The sequence below is a fragment of the Pipistrellus hanaki genome, assembly GCF_964339955.1.
Source record: "Pipistrellus hanaki genome assembly, chromosome: 17".
Lineage (NCBI taxonomy): Eukaryota > Metazoa > Chordata > Mammalia > Chiroptera > Vespertilionidae > Pipistrellus > Pipistrellus hanaki.
Window position 1 is genome coordinate 47,253,330 of NC_140519.1, and position 23,012 is coordinate 47,276,341.

The 23,012-nt window shown below is 58.4% G+C and overlaps 2 protein-coding genes across 5 annotated transcripts in view; one reads left to right on the top strand and one right to left on the bottom strand.

The window, feature by feature from the left end:
* TG (thyroglobulin) overlaps window positions 1-23,012 on the top strand; it is a gene marked incomplete at its 5' end in the record, with an annotated part of 131,029 nt that overhangs the window by 60,476 nt on the left and 47,541 nt on the right. The window contains 6 exons of the mRNA XM_084864293.1: window positions 2,362-2,496; window positions 3,325-3,489; window positions 7,488-7,707; window positions 8,045-8,138; window positions 10,480-10,636; window positions 11,129-11,331. Coding sequence (XP_084720419.1) covers window positions 2,362-2,496; window positions 3,325-3,489; window positions 7,488-7,707; window positions 8,045-8,138; window positions 10,480-10,636; window positions 11,129-11,331 — 974 coding nt within the window. The remainder of the gene's footprint in view (window positions 1-2,361; window positions 2,497-3,324; window positions 3,490-7,487; window positions 7,708-8,044; window positions 8,139-10,479; window positions 10,637-11,128; window positions 11,332-23,012) is intronic.
* Window positions 14,189-23,012, bottom strand: part of SLA (Src like adaptor) — a 43,242-nt gene continuing 34,418 nt past the window's right edge. For all 4 annotated transcript variants that reach the window (XM_084864754.1, XM_084864753.1, XM_084864752.1 and 1 more), the window contains 4 exons: window positions 22,707-22,810; window positions 20,549-20,680; window positions 17,258-17,390; window positions 14,189-16,123 (listed from right to left, as the gene is read on the bottom strand). In XM_084864754.1, coding sequence (XP_084720880.1) covers window positions 15,910-16,123; window positions 17,258-17,390; window positions 20,549-20,680; window positions 22,707-22,810 — 583 coding nt within the window. In that variant the 3' untranslated portion in view covers window positions 14,189-15,909. The remainder of the gene's footprint in view (window positions 16,124-17,257; window positions 17,391-20,548; window positions 20,681-22,706; window positions 22,811-23,012) is intronic.

Genomic DNA, 23,012 nt, shown 5'->3' on the forward strand with positions numbered 1-23,012 from the left:
TAACTGTCTTAGACATATAATGGGGGTGAAAATCCCATTCCATTCTTAATGACATCAAAATTAAACACACAGATTTTTACATTTTTTCTCATATAAATGTTTCCAATGCATGTCCCGAAGGAGCATTCTTGAAACTCGACAAAAGTGGGTTTGAATGTCATCTGATAAACAGCCAAAAATAACCAAGAAGTATTTTGAAAAGAAGAAGACTGTGGGCCCAGGGCTGGTGTGACTCAGGGGTTGAGCATCGACCCATGAACCAGAAGGTCACGGTTCGATTCTCGGTCTGGACACAAGCCCAGGTCGTGGGCTCCATCCCCAGTAGGGGGCATGCAGGAGGCAGCCGATCAATGTTTCTCTCTCTCCCGTGTCCTCTCTCTGAAATCGATAAAGACATATTTTTAATAAGTCAGAGAGAAAAATAATATGGGAAGACTTTTTCCTCTAAGACATTGTTTTATAAAGTGACTCCAGCAGAAGCAGAAGCAGCAGAAACAAAACAAAGGAATGAGAGTAGCGCCACCCAGCAGGAGTCACATCGTGGAAGTACTTAGTGTATAAGGAATATGGCATTTCCAATTCAAGAGGAGATTAAGAAAATAAGTGATGCTGGCATTGCAGTTTGTAAACTACGCCTTAAACAAAACAAAGAGGGAAGCTGAGGAACAGACCACAGATCCTGCTTCTGAGCAGGCGCACCCTTTGGGTGAGTCCCAAAGCTGTCCCTCACCTCACTCACCAGAGAGAAGACCCGGCCTGGTGAAGCCTGGGTTTTAAACCCAGAGAATTGGGCACAAGCTCTGGCACCGCCACGTCCCAGCCAGGTCCTCTGAGAGTGGCACGGGGTCGGTTCCCGTGGTGGTGCCCGCAGCACGGGCGAGAGCGGAGGCCACGTGCCATGGTGTGGCTGGGCTCTTGGCAAACAGCAGGCTTGTGCAATGCCACCGAGCTGCTGGCTTCTTCCTCTCACCGTTCGTTTGCATTCTCAAGGAAACTGCTCTGAGTGCTCATGAGATGCCCGGACCCCAGGTGCTGGATTCTGGGTGACGGCAATCACTCATCCCGGGGGTCCTGCCAGCAGGAGGCTGGGGGCAGGGGAAGGGCGTGGCAGAGACGTGGCTGCAGGCCCTAGATGGTGCCCGCTGAGCTGGCTCCCACGGGGGAGATGAAATCCACCCTGCAGTCCCAGCGCTTTCCCCAGACAGCAATCCGGGCCCGGAACCCAGCCCAGGCTTCTGTGTGAAGACCGTGATTGGCACGCTGGGTCCCGGAGCCCCATCATCACAGTTCGCGTGCCATCTGAAAATATGCAGCGCAGTCTGGTCATGTTGCAAAGATGCCACACGGCCTGACCGTGAAAATAGCAATGTGCGGAGCATGCTTGAAAAGCCCGGCGTCTCTCGCAGGGCTCCCAGGGCCAAGGCCACAGACAGGCCCCTGGCGCTGAAGACGCCCTAAGCGAGCCCTGCCACCGGGCCGGCCCGGCCCTCGGAGCTGCCCCGCCTGGAGGCAAGAGGGCTGACCTTTGTGTTCCCACCTGGACTGGTTTGGGATGCAGGCTGACCCTGGGGAGGGGAGGCAGCTTCTCAGACCAAAGGCAATTCCTGGGGAGGGTCAGCAGCTGGAGAAATGAGAGCCTAGCCACGCCCCCCCCCTCCCCACCCCAAAGGCGGCTTGGGCAGCACCCAGGGGTGTTCACTATGGAGTGACGGTCTTCTCCCTCGAGGGCTGAGGGAGGGCTCGGTGTGGAGCTAACCACAGCACCACATGGGCCGTGGTTACCATTGCTGCCTGGCGTCATGCTAATTCCTGCATTCCAACACATCGCGATGCTGTTGGTTTGGTCTTCTCGATGTCTCTCCATCTACCGTGACCTGCTTTAAAGAAGCAGCCACACTTTTGTTTGTCTCTTCTGTGTGTGTATGTGGTTTTGTATTCCTAGGCTTGAGCACAGAACTTGGCCCATAAAAACTTTCAATAAGTGAGCCCAGCCAGCGTGGCTCAGTGGTTGAGCATTGACCTATGAACCAGGAGGTCACAGTTTGATTCCCTGTTGGGGCACATGTCCAGGTTGCAGGCTCCATCTCCAGTGCGGGGTGTGCAGGAGGCAGCCGATCCATGATCCTCTCTCATCATTGATGTTTCTCTCTCTCCCTCCCCCTTCCTCTCTGACATGAATAAACATGTGTTAAAACAACTTTCAGACAGTGGTTGTAGAATGGAGAGGTGGGTAAAGGAGGGCTCACACTACTACAAAGACCAAGAGGCGGGTGGGGGCTGGCTTTGGGGGACGCCAGGCCGCACTCTGCTGCCTTCATGCCCAGGAAATGGAGTGACCGACACCCTTGTTTTCTCTCCTAGCGGCTCTGGGTGCGTGGCAGACCCTGGGCCTCTCCGCAGTGGCGGTGGACCCGTCCCTCAGGAGCTTCGATGTCGCCCACATCAGCATGGTGGCTGCCAGTGACTTCTCTGCTGCTCGAGACCTCTGTTTGCTGGGTAAGGGGACCGTGCTTTCCGCCCCCCCCCCCTTCCCCCAGGCATACTGGGGTTGATTAGGACAGGGATTCACACAAGTGCTGCTCAAGGTTCTGACCTCAGAAACACTCAGGAGTCTCCACTATACCACGGGGTGCCTGGAGGGGAGGGACTGCCCTGGAGGGAGACCTGGATGGGCACCCCTCTGCAGTGTGCTCACTCCTCTGCAGTCAGCCCACGGTCAAGGTCATCGTGGGATACGCCACACAGAACATGAGTGGCATTGAGCCAGGTGGGAGGAGGACCAGAGAGATGACCTAGGGGCTGGTCTGAGGCAGAGGAGATGAGTGGTGACAATGAATGATGGATGGATTGCATATGTGGGTGGATGAATGGGTGGATGAAATGCATGGATAGATGGATTAATGGATGTATGGATACAAAGATGCATGGATAGATTAATGGATAGATGGGTGAATGGATGTATTTATGGCTGGATGAATGGAAGAATGCACTTATGCATGGATAGATGAATGGATGAATGGATATGTTTGTGAATGGATGGATGAACTTATGGATGGATGGATGTGTTTGTGGATGGATGAATGCATTTATGCATGGATGATGGCTGCATTGATGAGGGTTGGATGGAAGGATGAATGCATGTATGGATAGATGGATGCAGAGTTGGATGGAAGCAGGAAGGATGGAGGCAGAGTAGGAAGGATACAGGATGGATGAATGCATGGATGAGTGGTTACATGGATACAGGGATGGACGAATGCATGGATACATGATTGGATGGCATCCCTGAGGCCCAAGTCTCACCCTTGTCCCTCTACTCCTCAGAGTGTTCCCGTCACCAGGCCTGCCAGGTCACCACTTTGCAGACCCGCCCTGGTGCTCTGAGGTGTGTGTTCTACCCCGATACCCAGGTCTGCACGCACAGCCTGCAGGCCCAGCACTGCCAGCTTCTGCTCCAGGAAGAGCCCACCTACATCTACCGGAAGCTGAGTGAGTCCAGGCCTGTGCCTCTGGGGCCGCTCCTGGGGGCCTGGGTGAGGCTGAGATGGACTGTCCGAGCACTTGGTCATTTGCAGGCAGTGACCTTTGAGGCTCTTAAGAAAACGTTGTCCTGGGTGAGGTGGCCCTCACCTGGGATGGACCGAAGGAAGGTGGAAAACCCCGCTTCTCACATAGGTCTTCTCTGCACCAGCTTCGTTCATTTCTCCCTTTGAGTTACAGAAGCCATGGGCCTTCGAGTTTCTTAGTAAATCAACGTTGTGTTACTGCTCTATAGCTTAGAAAGGTCTCTCACCCCCACTCTCATTTGGTCCTCACTCCAATCCTGGGAGGTGGCAAGATAAGGATTTGATTCCACCTTAGAGATCCGGCCCAGAGACATTAACTCACCCCTCTGATGCCACACAGGGAGGGGCGGCAGGAGAGGACGTGGGGCCGGGCCTCCCGTCTCTAGATGCAGTCCTTCCCGCAAACCATGGCGCCTGCGGCCCGCCTCACAGGCACTCTAGTGAGGGCAGCTGCTCCTGGCTCAGTTTAGCTTAAGAACAACCAAGACTGGGCTGCTATGTGTCGGACACCGTTAGGTGCTGGGGACACGGGTGAGGCAGGCGGGGGGAGAGCAACATACAAACAAACCTGTCACTGAGGGAAGTCGGTAAGAGCTGTGTCATAGGACACACGGGGCTGGGCAGCCAGGGACACACCTACCCATTGGACATGCTTATTGGGTGGAATGAGTAACTTTTAAGAAACGTTGGCTATGTCTGCCATCTTATCTTCAAGGGCCAGATAATAAATATTGTAGGCTCTACAGCCACAGTGTTTTTTTGTAATATATTTTTATTGATTTCAGAGAGGAAGGAGAGAGAGAGAGAGAGAGAGAGAGAGAGAGAGAGAGAGAGAGAGAGAGAGAAACATCAATGATGAAAGAAAGAGTCCTTGACCTGCTGCCTCCTGCACACTCCCCACTGGGGGGTTGAGCCCACAACCTGGGCAGGTGCCCTGATCGGGAATCGAACAGGGACTTCCTGGTTCATAGGTGGATGCTCAGCCACTCAGCCACGTGGCGGGGCTACAGCCACCGTATTTATTGTCTCTTTTACAACTACTTAGCTCTGCCATTGTAGCAGGAAAGCTGCCATGGGCAACACAGTCCGCAATTCCATGGGCGTGGCTGTGTGCCAATAAAGCTTTATTTATAAAACTGGTAGCGGTTGGGTTTGGCCCCACCCCCTCCTAGAACATGGATGGCTCTTCAGGACGGTCTTGACCCGAGGATAATTCTCCTCCCCTGCCCCTCCTCCGCCTCAGCCTTCAGCCAAGGAGAGTGCCCCCCAGGACTTGGAATACTGAGGTCCCAGGCCCCCAATCTCCAGTCTCCCTTCTGCCTGGACATTTCTATGACTTAGTCAAGTTAGGTTTCACTAACACATCACGCCGCATTGCAGCCAGTCTGCGTGGCAGTCCTGCTGAGAAATGCCTCGACCCCGAGGTCTGGGCTCTGTGAGGTAAATCAGATTCTGTGCCTGCTCACCCCGGCACGGCTGACATTGCACGGGGCTCCAATTCCACGCGAAATTCTCCCACACGCGTCTGACAGGCAGCGTCAGCGTGTACCCGGGGCACCCAGAGAGCTACAGTGATTTCCTGCACCCACGTCGCTAAGGAGTAGCGGCGTGGCCTGCACCCGTGGTTGTGCCGGAGGGAATCCACCGTTTCTGCAAAAGAGCTCAGCAGGCAGCGGCACATCCGATATCTCCCCCACGCTGGCTCCCGGTCAGCCTGGGCTCGGGCAGCCTCGGGGAGGGGGGGCCGAATACCGCTGTCCCTGGGCGAGCCGCCTCGCATTCCCTCGAAATTCTCCGCTTTGGTGTTTTTTGTCTTGGCCCTCCCTTCGGAGGGTGCCACGTTTGTGAAAGGTGGCTGTTTCTCTCAGAGGGAAAGAACCGGCCTCGGAGGGTTCTGCCACGTTAGTGCCCACAGCCTGGCTTGCTCGCCCGAGGCCCTGTGATTGACATGGGGGACAGGAAATCTCGGGAGAAGGCGCAGGGGGGGCGGGGGGTGAGCTCAATCAGGATTTGCCATGGCGGCCAGATTAAAAGCAGCAAAGACCCCTCCATCCTGAGTACCAATTCACCCTCCAGTGTTTTCGCAGCAGAGAAGGTTTCTGTCTGCTTCCCTCCTTCCTCCCATTCCTCCTCCCCTATCTCTCATTCATTCATTTCTTCATTCCTTCATTCATTCACTCAGTCACGTGTTGAGCTGCCGTTTGCCGGGCCCTGGGCTTGGGCCATTACATGCTGGTGTTACTAATTCCTAGCACCTGTCTGGTGTAGGGACTGCTAGTCTTTTTACGTTGCAGGTGGGAAATTGAGGGTCCAAAAAATTATGGCTTTTTCCAAAGTAGCTGGTCCATAACATGAACCCAGGCCTGCTTGACCCCAGCCCACACATGGCTCCTCCTCATCTTGCTGACCGCCATGTGGGCCGTCAGTGCCTGGAGGTCATGAGCAGACAGCATCCCAGGCTTTCTCAGCCCCAGCACCACTGACGCCGAGGCCCCGGGTGACCCCAAGCTTATCTGCAGTAAGATGTTCAGCGGCGTCCCTGGCCATCCGTCACCTGTCCCCCGGAGGCAACACCCCTTTCTGGGGAACTGCTGCCTTTAGCCAGCTTTTGAGGAACAGACAGACTCTGTCTCCTGCCCACGCTCCTAGCAACCGTCACATCTGTGTTACAAACAGAAGGAGCTGCAGAGAAAAGAGCCAACTTTCCCTCTCCATCGGCCCGCAGTGAAGCTGAGCAAAGCACACACACCTGACGGAAACAATAATCAACTGTACACACACATACATGCATACACACGCATACACATACACATACGCACACACACACACTGAGAGGATCTCCTCACCAGTGTTTGTCCTTTGTTCTGTGCCCGCCCGAAGCCCCGTGGGGAATCAGACAGGGAAGGCCTGTCTCAAGCCCCTGAAAACGGCGTTTGGCAGTTTATTGGCTCAGTGAACGGGTGGAGCAGTGAGTGGAGGAGACAGACAGGCTTGGGAGCGGCTGACCAGTGGCCGGTGATGAGCGTTACCAGGAGGGATGGCGGGGCCCGGAGCGCAGAGCTTCCTGGCAGGTGGCACAGCCCTGGCCTGATAGACCAGGTGGGGTTCGGGCATGCACAGCGGGAGGGGGCATTGCTGGCACAGGCGAGGGGGGCCCTGACCGGGCCTTGGCCCTGTGTGAATGGGATGTGGTCAGAGTTGGGGTTCAGAAAGGCCTTGAATCCCACATCAGCTTGAAGCCCAGGCAGCCACCCACCCCAGGCTCCTACACCTGTTTCCTCACCATTGAAATGCAAATGTGCACCCCCCCCCCCACCCCCCGTCCTTGGCTGCAGTTCTGAAATCTGAAAGTTCTACAAGTTAGAACACAAGTGTTTTGTTTTTTTGTGTTTTTTTTTGTAAATTTGCAGCAAACTCATTTGGTGGCAAAATCTGAACTGGATTTTGTGACTGAAGAAATTACATTCTTTATTCATTGCTCTTAGAGGAACCACCGTGCTTTTTACCTCAGAAATACATGTGTTTGAGGTGGGGCAGGGAGACGGCCTATTGCATGGCCGCGTCCTTCAGTTCTTTAAAAAGTCCAGGCGGTTCCGAATTGCAGTGACACCGGACCCAGGGCGCTGAGTCAGGGGCTGTGGGCCTGTTAGCCTCTGGGGAGGAGCCGCGGAGATGATCTGGGAGAGAAGGGTTAGGGCTGTGCTCTGCCTGCCGAGCGCCCCGGCAAGACCAGCTGTCTTTGCCGTTATGTCTCTTACTCCCCTGAGCACAGACCTCCCCACATGCAAGCTCGTGGGGACTGAAGGAGGTACCGCCATTTTTAAAGTGCAAAAAAGTTTGTTTCTCCAGCATGTCAGAATACCCACCGTGAACTGAGCACCCACTGCTCTCTTCCCCCTCCTCCCACTCCCGCCCCCACAGATACTCCTCTGCTCAGCTCCGGGACATCTGCACCTTCTGTGACCCTCGCCCCCCACGGCCAGCTGCTGGGCAGGTCCCAGGCCATCCGGGTGGGCGCTTCGTGGAAGCAAGTGGACCAGTTCCTGGGCGTGCCCTATGCTGCCCCGCCCCTGGCCGAGGGCCGCTTCCGGGCACCGGAGCCCTCCAACTGGACCGGGTCCTGGGCTGCCACCACGCCACGGTAAGGGCTGAGTGCAATGCCCTCCGACTTCTAATCCATCAGCGTCAGCCTGGTGGCCGGATGGTGCCGTGGGGCTGGGGGGTAGATAGGTGTGCTATGTGCTCTGGCAGGTAACCCCACCCAAACATCAGGGCTAACGTGGCCTTGCTCCTGTGAGGTCCATGTGGGGGTGGAGGGCGCTGTGCTCGGCGCCAGGCAGAGCTCCGGGGCCCTCGGTGCCACCTGGATGCTGCAGAGCGGGCGGGCAGGGGCTCTGGCCAGTGGCGTTGGGCTGGAAGAGACACGGGCACGGCTCCACGATTGATCCTCCTGGCGGTCACACCGTCTGTGTCTGCAGGGCCCGCTGCTGGCAGCCAGGGACCAGGGCGCCCACCCCGTCTGCGGTCAGCGAAGACTGCTTGTATCTCAACGTGTTTGTCCCTCAGAACGTGGTGAGTGTGGAGCCTCGTCTGGGTTTGCCCTGAAAGCTGCCCATTGGCCACCCCTAGTCCCCACAGCTTCCAGCACCGTCCACTCCTCTCCACTCGAGTCATGCCCCCAGCGCGGTCCTCGCTGGTCCTGAGTGGCGGATAGTGAGCTCAGGCTCCTCCTGGCTCCTACACGGCTCCGCCTGCTCCTTGCCACACCCTCTCGCTCCACGCACACAGGCCAGTGCGTGCTTACCCCATGCGGTGCCCCAGGAACTATACATACGGGGCCCGAGATGGGCGGGGACTCTCCTGGGGGAGACACAGCTCTGAACAAGACCAAGCAGCTGCTTGGGGGCGGGGGGGAAGGGGGAGGGGAAGGCAGAAAGAAATAAGCAAAGAAATATTAAGCAGCAATGGAACAGCAAATAAATATTGAAGCAAAATGCAGCCCAGGAGGCACAGCCAGTGACGGGGTGTGAGGTGGTGGCAGGCGGTGCCTTCCAGCAGGCCTTGCGGGACGGAGGGTGTGAGCCGCGCAGGAAGGGCAGGGCCAGCGATGGCGGGTTGGGGCGCACAGGAAGGGGAAGGAGAACCCACACTCAGGTTAGTTTGCCGAGGAGGAGACGGCCTCTCTCCTTGGGGTGACCTCTGGACAGACCCCCTCGGCCATCGCTTGGGAGCTGTTCGTGGGGACTCCGTCTGAGGCCGTGCTGGAGGGTGAGCTCGGCTCTGACCCTGACTCCGGTCATGCCCCCGTGTGAAGCCCGCATTCGCCCGATGGTGGCTCTGAACCCGACGTTCAGTGTGTGCATTTCCTGTTTTGGAACAAGGGTCAGAGCACGTGAGAGAAACAGGAACTGACGAACCTCGGGAACCATGAGTTCCTGGTGACCGGTGTTGACTGGCCTCCTGCACATGTGACCGTGCCACCACTTCCTGGTCCCCTGGCCCGCTAGCCATAGGCGCCAACTGCCCTTGGGAGGTTGGGTGGCAGCCGGCTGATCTGAGTGAACTGTGTACCCAGGTCACCACACACACGAAAGGTCTTGTGGGCGGTGCACTCAGCACAGCACCGTGGTGCCAGTCCCCGTGAGGGCTGCCTGAGTGAGGAACCATCTGCGTGTTGGAGCCCGAGGCACAGGGAGTGAAGTCACAGCACAAGACCTGGATGGCATGGCCCCCAGGAGCCTGGCCCATCCCCTGGCCTGGGCTGGGGTGTCAGATCCCCAGATGGAGCATTGTAGGCTCCTCTGAAAGGGTCAGCCTAAGTTCAAAGCCCAGCTCTGCTGCCTTGTAGCTGCTGCGTGACCTTAGACCAGCCGCCTAACACCTCCAAGCCTCTCCTTCCGCATCTGTAGAACGGGAATAATGGTGACCTGCCACCTCGCAGAGCTGTCTGAGGTCTGAGTGAATAAAATCCTGGGCACACGGCGCCTGGCTGTCTGAGTTGAGCTCTGCATTAGCAAGATGGGGTTCCAGTTAGCATGGCCAAGGGGAAAGGACTCCCCAGGGACCCAGAACATTCCCCAGGAGTAATCCAGTGGCCGGCACTGGGGTGTTGGGTGACTGCATGGCCCACTGCCATCTGGGACACGTGTCCACTTTGGTCTCTGGGCAAAGTGTCTTCATTTTTTGTGACCCTCAGTTTCCCAATCCGTGAAATGGGGTTCTTAGTTTGCTTGGGTTGCTCTGACAAAGTGCCACACACGTGGAGGCTGAAATAGCAGAACTCCATTTTCTCATGATTGAAAAGGCCTGGAGTCCAAGTTCAAGGTGTCAGCAGGGGATGTCCTTCGGAGGCCACTCTCCTTGGAATGTAGATGGTCACTCCCCTCTATGTGTCCACGTGGACTTCTCTCGGTGGATGTGTGTGTCCCAATGTCTTCTTTTTGTAAGAACACCAGTCATATTGGGTTAGGGTGCACTGGCTAATTGGCTCTTTTTATTGATTTCAGAGAGGAGAGGAGAGGGACAGAGAAAGATAGAAACATCAGTGATGACAATCATTGATCAACCTGGCACTACGTACCAAGCCCACAACCCTGGCATGTGTCCTGACCATGACCGGGAAGCAAACTGTGACCTCCTGGTTCATAGGCCGATGCTCAACCACTGAGCCACACCAGCCAGGCTGGCTGATTGCCTCTTTTCTGAACCCATCTACAAATAGTCACCTTCTGAGGTCTAGGGGTTAGGGCCTCAGCCTGTGAATTCTGGGGGACACAGTCCACCCATCACATGGGGCAGAGTTGACGGGAGAGTTGGTGCAGGCTCAGAATCTGCACCTGCACAGGAGGAGCCCTCACCAGGCTCCGGTGGGAAAGGGACCCACCTCTAGCCCCGTCTCTCTCCCATCCCGCAGGGCCCCAACGCGTCCGCGCTGCTGTTCTTCCACAACGCGGAGCCCGGGGCCGGTGACGGGAGCCTCGCCCTGGACGGCTCCTTCCTGGCGGCCACCGGCCACCTCATCGTGGTCACCGCGGGCTTCCGAGTGGGCGTGTTCGGCTTCCTGAGTGCCGGTGAGTGGCGGGCATCGGTGGGGACTGCTGATTCCTGGGCCCAGAGGCGGAGCCCACGCCGGGGCGGCTCTGGGGCCGGGGCGGCTCTGGGGCCGGGGCCCGTGCTCTCCCCAGCGGCCTCCCAGTGACCAAGTCCCCACCTGTGGGGACAGAAGTCAGGCCCCCGAGAGGCACCGGGATAATCAAGTTCCAGCTGCAAAACCATAAAAGGTGCCGAAACCGGTTTAGCTCAGTGGATAGAGCGGTCAGCCTGTGGACTGAAAGGTCCCAGGTTCGATTCCGGTCAAGGGCATGTACCATAGTTGTGGGCACATCCTCAGTAAGGGGTGTGCAAGAGGCAGCTGATCAATGATTCTCTCTCATCGATGTTTCTGGCTCTCTATCCCTCTCCCTTCCTCTCTGTAAAAAAAAAAAAGAAAAAAGAAAAAAAAATCAATAAAATATATTTTTTAAAAAATCCACAGAAGGTAAAAGGCTCTCCTCCCTCTGAAGGGTCCGGTGCGGTGAGCGGCAACTGGGGGCTGCTGGACCAGGTGGCGGCTCTGACCTGGGTGCAGACCCACATCGCAGCGTTTGGCGGAGACCCTCGGCGGGTGACCATGGCAGCCCACCGTGGTGGGGCCGACGTGGCCAGCATCCACCTTCTCGCCGCCGGGGCTGGCGGCTCCAGACTCTTCCGGAGAGCCGTGCTGATGGTGAGTGGCCGCTCGGTGTCCACCCGGCTGCAGGTGCGGTCGGGTGAGGGGTTCTCTCTGGCTCTGAGGCCCGTGGCTTCCATTGCTCGGTCCCCATATCGGTGCTCTGAGTGTGTGTCTTGCTCATGGCCGTCTCTCATGCACATGGGTGCCGGTGCTGAGGGCTCCCGGAGGCTGGTCGCCCATAGCTCAGGTGCTCACAGTTCCGACGGGTGTGTTCTGGTCCCTGCGGGGACCTCGCTAGGGCTCACCGGTCTGAGCTCTGCCTTCCCTCTTTTGTCCACAGACAACCGCAGGGGCTGGGATATGGGAGGAGGAGGCCTCTAATAAAGGCACGTGATGATGGGGTACAGTTTAGCCAACTCTCCCCAATTACACCTGGCAGCACCCTTCAAACCGAAGAGAAATCAACCCAAGAGAACTCTCTTCCACTTCCCCACGTGGCTTCCCGGATCCTCTCTGGGTTTGAACTTCGAATCTCCCCGTAAACTCTCTGGTTTCTTCAGCAGCCCTCGTTCCATCCCGCCTCCACCCTGAGATTCGTCCTGGTGGCATTTCACTGTGGGACAGTGTTGGGTGATGCGTGACCCTCACTAAGCCCTTCCTCCTCAGTGCTGCTCCCTCACCTGGAGGGGGAGGGTGGGGGAAGGACCAGGTGCTTGTCCACATGGCTGTGCAAGAAGTGGCAGGAGCTGGGTCAGCAGCCACAGGGCGGCACGGAGCTCCAATGGCTTGGCCAACTGAGTTATTGATTGTGGAATGAAGCAGAGAATGAACTCAGCACTTATGATACTGCTAGGCGGCCTGAGCACATGCTAGGTGATGATGATGATGATGGTGAGAACGATGATGGTGGTGATGATGATGATGATGATGGTAGTAAAGATGGTGATGATGATAATGGTGATGATGATGATGGTGATGATGGTAGTGAAGATGGTGAGGATGATGTTGGTGGTGGCGATGATGATCATAGTACTGATGATGATAATATGGTGCTACAATGATGATTATGATATATTGATGATGATGACAATAATCACGATGGAAGTAATGACCTGGTTGACCATGAGGCCTGAAAACTATTCTGTCATTGATGAGCTTCTCATTGTACTGGTGTCCAGCCATTGGCAGGTGCGGTGCCAGTGCGGTGCCAGGTGCTGGAGACGCCATGCTGAATATCCATGCCCTGGTTCTCAGGAAGCTTGGCGTTTGCTGTGGGGCGAGGGCAGATAGTGAAAGCAGATATTGAAGAGAGGGACTTCTGGCGGCTCAGAGGGGAGCCCCAGACAAGAGCAGGAGAAGAAGGGGGGGAGGGCGTGGAGAATGATTTTCAGGAGAGAGGAAGGCTGGGGACTGTGTGGGACTGCGTGGACTCTGAGGAGCTGCATGGACTGTGAGAGACTGAGGGACTCTGAGGGGTTGTGAAGGGATCTGAGGGTCTGCATGGGACTGTGTGGGACTGTGAGGGACTGGGGGGGACTGCGGGGGACTGTGAGGGACTGTGAGGGACTGTGGGGGACTGTGGGGGACTGCACCGGCAGAGTCCAGGCCCCAAGGGAATGCCGGACTCTTCTTCAATCTGTAGGCCTGCGGTGCCTCAGGAACAGGGCCCTCCTGGGCAGAGGTGTGGGGTTGGGAGGCAGAGAGCAGCCAGGTTGCACTGAGCACCTTGGGTCCATCCTGGGCATGTGGGAGCCATCGCCATGGGACTGTGTTGTGTGTCTGCGTCTTTGGTTTGGTCCTGTTGGCCACTTTAACCATGTGGAAGTGTACAACTCAGGGGCACTAAGCACATGTACAGGGTTAGGCAATCGCCACCATGAATCATCTCCAGAACTCTCATCCCAAGCAGAAGCTCTGTACCTAAAGGAAAATGACTCTCCACACTCTTCTCCTCCGTAATGTTGCCTGACTAGGTGCCTCCCACCAGTGGAACCACACAAAGTGGCCCTGTCCTGGGTGCGACACGGTCTCGCCCTCCTGCCCTCTGCTGCCCTGCCCATCCTCAGGATTCCCACCAGCACGTAGTACGTCTCCTTTCCAAGATGGTAGTCCCAGGGAGACAGGCCAGGAATGCCTGGGCCACCTTGGGAACCAGACACTCAGTAGGACCCAGAAGACGCCCAACACCTTCTCAAAGGCGCAGAAGGCAGACCTCTCCTTGAAAATTCTCGAGAGTGTGGGTGTTGGGGAATTTCTAAAGCGAATCTGTTCTCACAAATGGGAGCGTGTGTAAAAATAAACCGGCCATCTGTTCCCGTCGCCGGGGAGCAGCTTTTACAACCGCTCCCAGCAGCCCCCGGGGGGCCCGCGAGGCCACGTGGGGCCCAGGGACCGAAATACTTCCCTCCGTTAGCAGCTCCTCAACGCGCCCCTCACCAGCAGATGCCGGGGAGCGAAGGCAAGCCGGCTGCCTATTCTTGATTAAAACCGCGTCTTTCCGCAAAGCTCGGGGCCAGGACTGTTGACCTAGCACAGTGGTCAGCAAATTCATTCATCCACAGAGCCAAATATCCACTCTACAGGGACTGAAATTTCTTTTGAGAGCCACATTTTTAAAACATAAACTATAGAGGTAGGTCCATTGTTATTAACTTAGTTAGGGTCCTCCTAAGCTGGCCTTTGCTAAACACTCAAGAGGCCAAAGAGCCGGGGCGCTGGAGGCTGCCCCCGCCCCATGGAGCGTTCGGCCAGCGGGGCCTCTCTGGGTGCTTTTTGTCTCCGTCTCTGCCCAGCTGCACGTTGAATTAAGAATTTGGGACTCGGGGCAGCTTCTGAACGACCCTCTCACCTTCCCTCCCTCTCCCCCTCCCCCCCGACTTCGCCCAGGAAACTCTGTCTCCATCCAGGGGGGTTAAATACGCATTAGGTTTATTTTAATCAGGAATAAATACATGATTTAGCAAAAACGTAATGCTTCCCACTTAGAAATCCCTCGTGTGTCCTCCCCACGTGAGTCACCACGAAAAAGTCCACGGGGGGACCCTGTGCAGACACCTGGCGGGTGGCGGCCCCGGCTTTATGTCCGCGGCAGCGTGCACGGGCTGCAGGCACTGCCCAGGCCTCAGCCAGTCTCCATTTTGGGGGCAAGGGAACCCCAGATGTCTCTTGGCGTAATCGGCCCGGGCTCTGCGGATGCAGAAAAGCATGTAAACGCGTCGACACGTGCGGCGAGCACAGTGACCTCAGATGTGCAGAATGCGCAATGCGGATGGACAGACAGACGCTCGCCTGGGGCAGCAAGAGGCACCCCGACACAGGCACCGCCCTCCCTGCCCCTGCCAGCAGGGAGAGCAAGGCCTGGCTCCGGGCAGCCCTCCTGGCAGGGGCAGGGCCGTGGGCGGCTGGAGACCCGGCTTCTCCTCGAGAGGCCCTGGCTGCTGCTCTCTCATCTCCTGCAGCGATGGAGCCAGAACTGAGCCCCCCTGAGCCCCTCGGTCCCCAAGCTCAGCTCTTGGATCCGTGTGTGTGAGCCAGGCCCTTCGTAGGATAAAACACCGGTCAAATGAAGGCTCTAGAACTTATCAATGGGCGGCCATTCTGACTTCCTCCGCCCAGCCACACCCTCTCTCTCCGAAGGTCCAGCTGAGACCTGGGCTCCGGGTCACCCCCGTGACCCCTGTCCCACGCAGAGCCAGGCGCCGATGTCTGCCTTGGCACCCCCTCTCCTGATCTCCGTTTGCACACGTTCTCTCTGTCCGCACGGTGGACCTCTGCTGGGGCCTGGGGCTCAGTGGTCTTTTTCTCTTTTCTTTTTTTTTCCTGGCACCTCACATCGGACAGGACACGGAGCCTCTTCACAGCCAGGAGGGGTCTGGGCGCGTGAATGTGGGGACTTGGGGTTAGCCGCCAAGCTCTGTGCGGGGAAGCTGCAGCGGGACGTGGTGGACGCTGGCACCGTCCGTCCGCACCATAGCCCCTCCCAGCAGCCTCCCCTCCCCCCTGGGCCTCGCCCCTGCAGAGGCCGGGGAGGCCGTGTGGCCTCTGCATGCGTGGTGTTGAGACCCGGGGCAAAGAGAGCCTCAGGGCTCGTTAGGACGGTGGGTGAGCTTTCAAGGTCCCTGAGCTCCTTCGCTAGGCGGCGCGTGCAAACCAAGGCCTCTGCCAACGGCTGAGAAGGTGCCGTGCAGGGACCTTTGCCTGGGACGCAGCTGTTGGCTCATCTTCCCGGCTCTTCTCCTTCCGCCGTGTCCTCTGTGAGCTCAGAGCACCATGGTTGGGGGTGGGCTCTGCGCCCTTTCTTGGGAGAGAGGGGCTGTCTTCCCTGCAAACGTGATGAGCACACAGCGCACAGGCAGGCTCTTCCAAGCATTGCACGGTCCCGTCGCGGGTCAAGGTCCGGTGATGTCCAGGACAGGCCCGACGCCACGGGGGAGGGCCCGGTGTCCCCAGGTGGACAGAGGAGGTGGGCACGCGAGCTCAGGTAGCTTCTCTTGGCGCCTGAAAGAGGCGAGGTTCCCAGGAACCAGGCGACCGGGGCCCCCCGGCTGGACCCCAGGCGACAGTCCAGAGTCTGCTCCTGCTGGGCACACAGCGCCCGCCCGCCCGCCCGCCCGCCCGCCCGTCCGCCCCGGGCTAGTCCTCGAAGTAGGGCGGCGAGGAGAAGAAGGCGCTCCGCCGCTTGCTGCCGCTGTACAGCAGGGAGATGCTCTTCTTCTTGCGGTCCAGGGGCGCGGGGCCGTCGCCGGCCAGCGACAGGTACGAGGCGATGCTCTCCCGGAGGCCGTAGCTGAAGAGCGACTCGTCCACCCCCAGCGGGTTCCCCGCGCCCTCGGTGTCCTCCTGCAGCCTGTGCGGGGAGCAAAGGGGGCGAGGAAGGGAGAGGAGAGGGGTCAGGACAAGAGAGAGAGAAGAGGAAGGGGAAAAAAAAAAAAAAAAGCCCGGTTAGCATTTCTCTAGGCCTCTAGGGTATCGTTCTGCTTCCTGAGTTTCTGGCTGTGTGACCTTTGGGAAGTCACTGAACCTCTCTGAACCACCATTGCCTTCCATGGCTGAAACATCTCACTCACTGCAAATTGTAATGAGCGTTTTGTTTGTTTGTTTGTTTTTTGTTTTTGATGATGTTTATAAGAAAGAGCAGTTTTATTTATCTCCCAGTCAACTCTGACTTCTGATTTTTAAAAAAAAAAATTTCCAATGGGATGTCTGTTTCAGTATATAATTAATAAAGTAACCCACCTATCAATCTCCACCTACACAAACCCATAAAATGCAATAGCAGACACTCTAAATCCGTGGTCCGCAAACTGCAGCTGGCGAGCCACGCGCAGCTCTTTGGCCCCTTGAGGGTGGCTCTTCCACAAAATACCACGGCCTGGGTGAGTCTATTTTGAAGAAGTGACATTAGAAGAAGTTTAAGTTTAAAAAATTTGGCTCTCCAAAGAAATTTCAATCTTTGTACTGCTGATATTTGGCTCTGTTGACTAATGAATTTGCTGACCACTGCTCTAAATCAATCAGTAGAAAATGCTTTTCCCTTAAAAAAAAACACAACAAAAAAACAAACAAAAAAAACGATGCCCCTTTAGGGTTTTGCTGGTGCTGGAACTTTCTGAGGGAGTCTAGAAGAATATTAAATGACACAGGAGTTCTCGGTGTGATCCTCTCCAGGATCCTAACCCTTAGGGAAGGGGAGGTGGCCTCTTTCTGCTAGGAAGTGTCCTGCTCACGCCGAATGGGGCTCAGGGCATGTTTGCAGAACTGGGGGGCTGGGGCCCTGCCGGGGAGGCGCTAGGTCGTGGCCCGAGGCTGGGTCTGCCCCCGGGGAACAGCCGGGTTCCGTGGGGTGTGCCTGCCCAGTGTTTCCACCGTCAGGGTCCAGCAGGGCCGGCTGTCACTGGCCACAGGGTTTGTGTGCCAGGCTCACATGCTGGCCCGGGGCACACGCACACACACACACACACACAGCCCCCTGGCCCCTCACCTGGACATCTTCCTCCAGTCCAGGGTCTTCTGGCGCAGGATCACGGGCGACTCGGAGGCCCTCACGGCCGGGGCGGCGGTGCTCTGGGTGAGGCAGGGTGTGGTCAGCACGCAGCACAGGCCATCGGCCACCTCTGGGGACGGAGAGACAGCGGGTCAGTGATGGAGGCGCCGCCCCAGCCAGCGCAGGCGCGGGCCTGAGGGTGTGTGTGTGGGGGGGAGGGGAGTCCTCGCCCAAGAACAAAAGGAAACTGTACTGAGGAGCAACCCAGGCTCTCAGAGGGTGGCGACCAAGGATGCCCATTCAAGCACTCAGTCTGCCCTTCACCTTGAACTTGAACGCCCGCCCACACTGTCCCACACTGAGAAACGCAAGATTGGACCCTGAGGTCAGAGGGGGCTTAATTGCATGTGAATCTGAAATAATTACCTGTCATGGATTGAAAATTGAAATGGCCTCACAGGTGAGGGGGTGACTAGGGGTGAGGGACCAATTAGACACAGTCTTTCCTTAGAGCTTACATCAGGGTGAGGAGGCAAGTTTGGCAACAAGGAAGGCAGGTGCCATGAACCCAGCACTGAGCGAGGCCATGTCCTTGAGCCGCCAGCACGGTTGGGCCCATTTTCGGAATGCGGAGACCGAGGGTCCGGGAGCCAAGTCACAGCGATGTGACCCAACCTGCCGCCTGGACGCTGAGCCAGACTCTTGTTCCAAGAGCAGCTCGTTGCCCCTGACACGGAGGAGAGAGAGGTCCTTCCTGCTCCCATCTGTGGAAATCTCTAGAACACTCCCTCAGGCTCTCAGACCTCTCAGCTCCAGCTCGACACTCAAAGGCCCCTGTCCCCTCCGCCTGTCTCTCTGGCCCTAACTGAGGCCTCATTTGTGTCCCAGGCCCTCTGCCCCCTCAGCCACCACTGCGCGTGGGACACTCAGACGCCAGACGTCTCACATGGGAGCTTTCTGGGTCCTCACGGCCATCCTGTAAGCGGCACTGATCCCCCATTTTATAGATGAGGAAACTGAGGCTTGGAGATGGCAGGTCCCTGCCCGCGGGCCCCCGGGAAGAAAGTGCAAGCAGGCCGTGCAGCAGAGCCGCTGCGCAGACCCCGCCGGGCACAGCCACGCTGACGCCGTCCCGAGGAGAAGCCGGCGGCGGGCGGGGAAACTGGCCACGCTGCTTCAACCTTGGGGTCCCCAGGCGCCCCGAGCATTTCAGGGTTTCAGTCCCATTTCTGGTACCACAGGGTGAAGCAGACTGTGGCCCGGCTCCTGGTGCAGGCCCATGAGGTGGTGGGAAAGGCCCTGCTCTGTGCTAGTGCTGCTTACAGGTCCTGGGTGAGCCAGGCTGGTGCACGCTCCTGGGTACTTTTGCCTGGTACACAGTCCTGAGTGAGTTTAGTGGTGCATGGTCCCAGGTGAGCCTGGCTGATGCACGGTCCTGGGTACTTTTGCATGGTGCATAGTCCTGGGTACTTTGCCTGGTGCACGGCCCTGGGTACTTTGCCTGGTGCACGGTCCCGGGTGAGCCTGGAGGTGCACGGTCCCGGCGAGCCTGTCCAGAAGCCTGTGGACGGCCCTGTCCGGGACATCCTGCCGGGGCGGCATCCCTCGTGCTTGCCTTTGTCTATGCAAAACTTCTGGTCTGCGCACCTCGCTATGATTGTCATTAAGAGCCAATACCACAACCAATGTTTACTCAGACCCAGTGCGAGTGCATGGTCTCCAGGACTCCTTCCTCTTTCATTCTTAGCCGAGCCGCTGGGTTTTCGGTGTCACAGAAATAATCGCGTTTTCTTTTATTCTGTACCCGCCGCACACCAGGCTGGGGCGCCGCGTCACCTCCGGGTGTGATGGTGCTGAGTGATCCACACCCCTCCGTGAGCGGGTCCTGGGTCCCGCAGAGGCCGAGGGCTTTGTCCCAGGCCTCGCAGCGCCCTCGGGCATCGGAGCGGGGCCCCTGTCTCCCCTGTGACCATGCCTCCTCCATGGCTGCGCGTCTCACAGGCTGGGGCGAGAGCCCAGCCCCATGGTCTGCTCTTTCTCCTTAAAGGCCCTGCAAGACCCCACACCTAACGGTCCCCAGGGGGTCAGGTCCGGCCTGAACCTGGAAGGGGGAGGACACCAGCAAAGGGAAGGCAACCTCTTCCTCCCCTGGTGCTCAGGGAGGAGTCAGGAGGGGCCGCCCTGGCTACGGGGCAGGAGGAGCTGAGCTCTGCCCTGGAGGCGCCTTCCCAGCGCTTGTGCGCACCAACCCCAGGCATCGCACCGCGTCCCCCAGGAGGGATCCTCAGTATCCTCCATACACAGGGAAGCAAAGGACCCGGCGTCGCACAGCCAGCCCAGGGCGCCCAACGCTGTGGGATATGAGCACCAGTTCCACAGCAACTTCCAGAAACCGCCGCCTTTTCCCTCTTTCTCCCTTTTCTGAGAAGTAAAATCCTAGCTCCTGACCCGTCCTCCGGGCCTGTCGGTCTCACTCAGCTCTCCTGTCCCATCCGCCCTCATCAAAACCACGCTCTGTCCCCACCCCCTCGGCGGATGACCCCGTCCTGGTCAGCATGGGTCATTCCGACCCCCCTCCTGGGCCCAGGTAGGCCCTGGGCATGAATGACCGAGCCGGGGCCTCTCAGAGCTCCTTGGGAAGCAGAGCAGAGCAGGGTGAACGCGGCTAACAGGCAGAGCGAGTGGGATTCTACTGTCACTTCCTCAAGGAGGGGGTCCCTGGCCGGTGTGGCTCAGGGGTTGAGCATCGACCTATATGAACCAGGAGGTCAGGGTTCGAGTCCTGGTCAGGGCACATGCCCAGCTTGTGGGCTCTTTTGCCAGTATAAGGCGTGCGATAGGTGATTCTCTCTCATTGTGGATGTTTCTGTCTGTCTCTCCCTCTCCCTTCCTCTCTCTGAAATCATTTTTTTTTTTTTAAGCATAAAAAGGGAAGGGCTGAGGGCCCAGGAGGAGCCTGCCATGCAGAAAAGGGGAAACGGGGAGGGGGCATTTGCAGAGCAAAGCCCGAGGCCTGCAGCTGCGCAGTCCAGTCGGCGTGAGGAAGTGTGAGCCTCCTGTGGCTGGGAACACGGGCGCCCCCGGCCTCTTTCGTTGACGGGACGGGCAAACTGCAGATTCGCTGTGTTTTCCTGGTGCTCACTACAGGCTGAGTGAGCAGGGAAGGAGCACGTGGAGAAGGCGGGGCGGCAGAGCACAGACCCCCGGGCACCCAGGAGGGAGGCCCCGCGGGGCAGTGAGCCCGGCGGGGCATGGGGAGGGGCGTCGGGCGCCGGTGGCGGCTCTTACCGGAGTAGTGGTTGACCAGGTCCTCCAGGCACTGGAAGGTGAGCCGCGGCGAGATGTAGTACCAGTTGTTGGGCAGCCGGAAGATGCGGTAGTGCTTGACCTGCCGGTGCCGCACCGAGAGCGAGTAGAAGCCTGGGGGCCGGGAGGGCGGTCAGGGGCATCCCGGGGGCCCCGAGCCGAGGGCACCCCATGAGAGGCCACCCCCCCCCACCCCGAGGCCGAGGGGCTTTCTCAGCTTGTCCCATGCTGACGCCCAGACACACAGTCCCAAGTGGGGAGCAGCAGCCACGAGAACCCCGTCTGCGTGGATGTGGCTCGCTCTCTCTTTAAAAAAAATAAAAAAGCGTTTCATTGGCTTCGGAGAGGCCTGTCTTTGCTCTGTGCAGTTCCCACTGGGGGAGCATCCACATCCCTCTCTGGGCCGTTGGGCTGTGTGGGGGTGAGAGTCGGGGTGCCGCCGCAGGCGGGACCTGGGGCCCCTTGGGTTCGGCCCGCGTGCCCTCCGGCGCCTCCCCTGTGAGAGGCCTCAGGGCTACCCCGCTGTTTTCCCGGCCCGGCTCCCTCGGACCTGGGCTTGGTGTTCTCAGACACTCGGGAGAGGGGCAGGGAAGACGTCTTTCTGGGTCTCCCCGAGAAACACGGGACCTGTGCTCTCCCCGCTCCAGCAGCCTCAGGGGGGCAGCACCTTACGGCTTAGGGCAAGCAGAGCCTTCACCGTGCTCCCCGCCTTGATTTGCCCACGGGGGAAGATAGAGAACTGGACTCGGACAATATCTCCATCAGTTCCCAGCAAGGCCTGGGGAAACTGAGGCTCAGAGCCCCTGAGTGGCACAGCCGGAGATACACAGCTCGGTACGGCGACCGGGACCCTGGTCCTGAGCAGGCCTGAGACTGGCCTTCAGAGGGGCGTCCCTCGCTCGGCCCAGGCCCGCCCTCTGACCCGACCCGGCATGCGTCTTCGGTGACCTCAGCGGGGCCTGAAGCGAGGCGATATGGCCCAGGGGCCAGGTGTCAGCTTGTGAGAACTTTGCATGCCCGAGGGAGCGGGGCCTGCACCTACCCGGCCGGCCAGCTGCCTGGGGATCTTTTTATTTTTAGAGCAGTGTGCCCCCGGGCTCCCCGCCCGCCCACACCAGCTGGAGGCTCGGCTCTGGGTCTCCTGCCTCGGGGCCACTGGGACATGCGTCGCCTGGGCTTTGATCTCGCTCTCAGAAAATAGCCACAGAGGCTGGGTGTCCTCCTCCTTGTCAGCAAGGAGCCAGGGGCAGGCTGGGCACCCGCAAGCGTCTTCTGTGTTCAAACAGTTAGCGGCATCCTTCCTCAGCCCGGGAGGACCCACACGGAAGGCCCAAGTCTCGCATCTGCTCACGTACATATGAGCAGACACCCGTATGTTCCTCCAGCTGACCCCACGTGATGGTGATGGATGAGGGGGCCTGGGCTTACAGAGGGGGCGTGGCTCCTCCAACACCCCCACAGCTGGAGCTGGAACTGGGGACCCTGCTCAGAACCCCAGAGCCCTGCTGCGTCGTTCCCGCCGGACGACGTAGTGCATGGGGTGTGAGGAGGTTGTGCAGATCAGACCAGGGCAGGGGTCTTCAAACTAGGGCCCGCGGGCCACATGCGGCCCGCAGAGGAGTCTGATCCGGCCCGCCAGGTTTTTTGGGCAGTGAGCGCAGCCGAGGTGTTACAGTAGGAATTAGTAGTTCATATAGTCCGGCCCTCCAGCTCTCTGAGGGACCGTGATCTGGCCCCCACTTTAAAAAGTTTGAGGACCCCTGGACCAGGGTGTGTGCTGTGTGTATCTGTGGTCCTGCTTCTTGGAGATTTCTGATTCCATTGCTGGGCACAGAGGGAGTAGCACTGGGGTCTCCTGGGTTGTAAGGCCACCACAAATCTGAGGGGAGGGTTTTCTTCCCATCTCACAGCTGAGAAAACTGAGCGCAGAGACCTGACACGGGTCCAGGCCCCACGGCCTGTGTCGGCCCTGGGCTTCCATGCAGGCCTCCCCTCCGCCTGGGCTGCAGGGAGCTCCCGCCTCGGCCTGATGGGTGTGCTTCGTGGGAGGAGGGAGGTGGCCGTCCGGACCATGAACGCGTCGGCCAGGAGCCGAGCCTGCCGGTCTGACCCGAGCGTGGGGAGGTGGGGGGCCGCTCACCTTTCTTAGTCTCGCTCTCCCGGATCATGAAGGAGCCGATCTTGGTGTCGGGCAGCTGCAGCAGCTCCTCGGCCTTGTCTCTGCCCAGCCCTTCGAACAGCCAGCTGCGGGAGGGAGGCGGCGTGAGTGCCCCGCGCCCTGCCAGAGCCCCGGGGGCCAGGAAACTAAGATCGAGGGCCAGGCACGTGCCCTTGACCAGAATAGAACCCGGGATTCAATTGAGCTGGGATTACATCTCGCTTATGTGGGCTAGCCCGCAGGGCCCTGTCTCTAGGAACCGGGTGAGAGCAGAAGAGGCCTCACCTT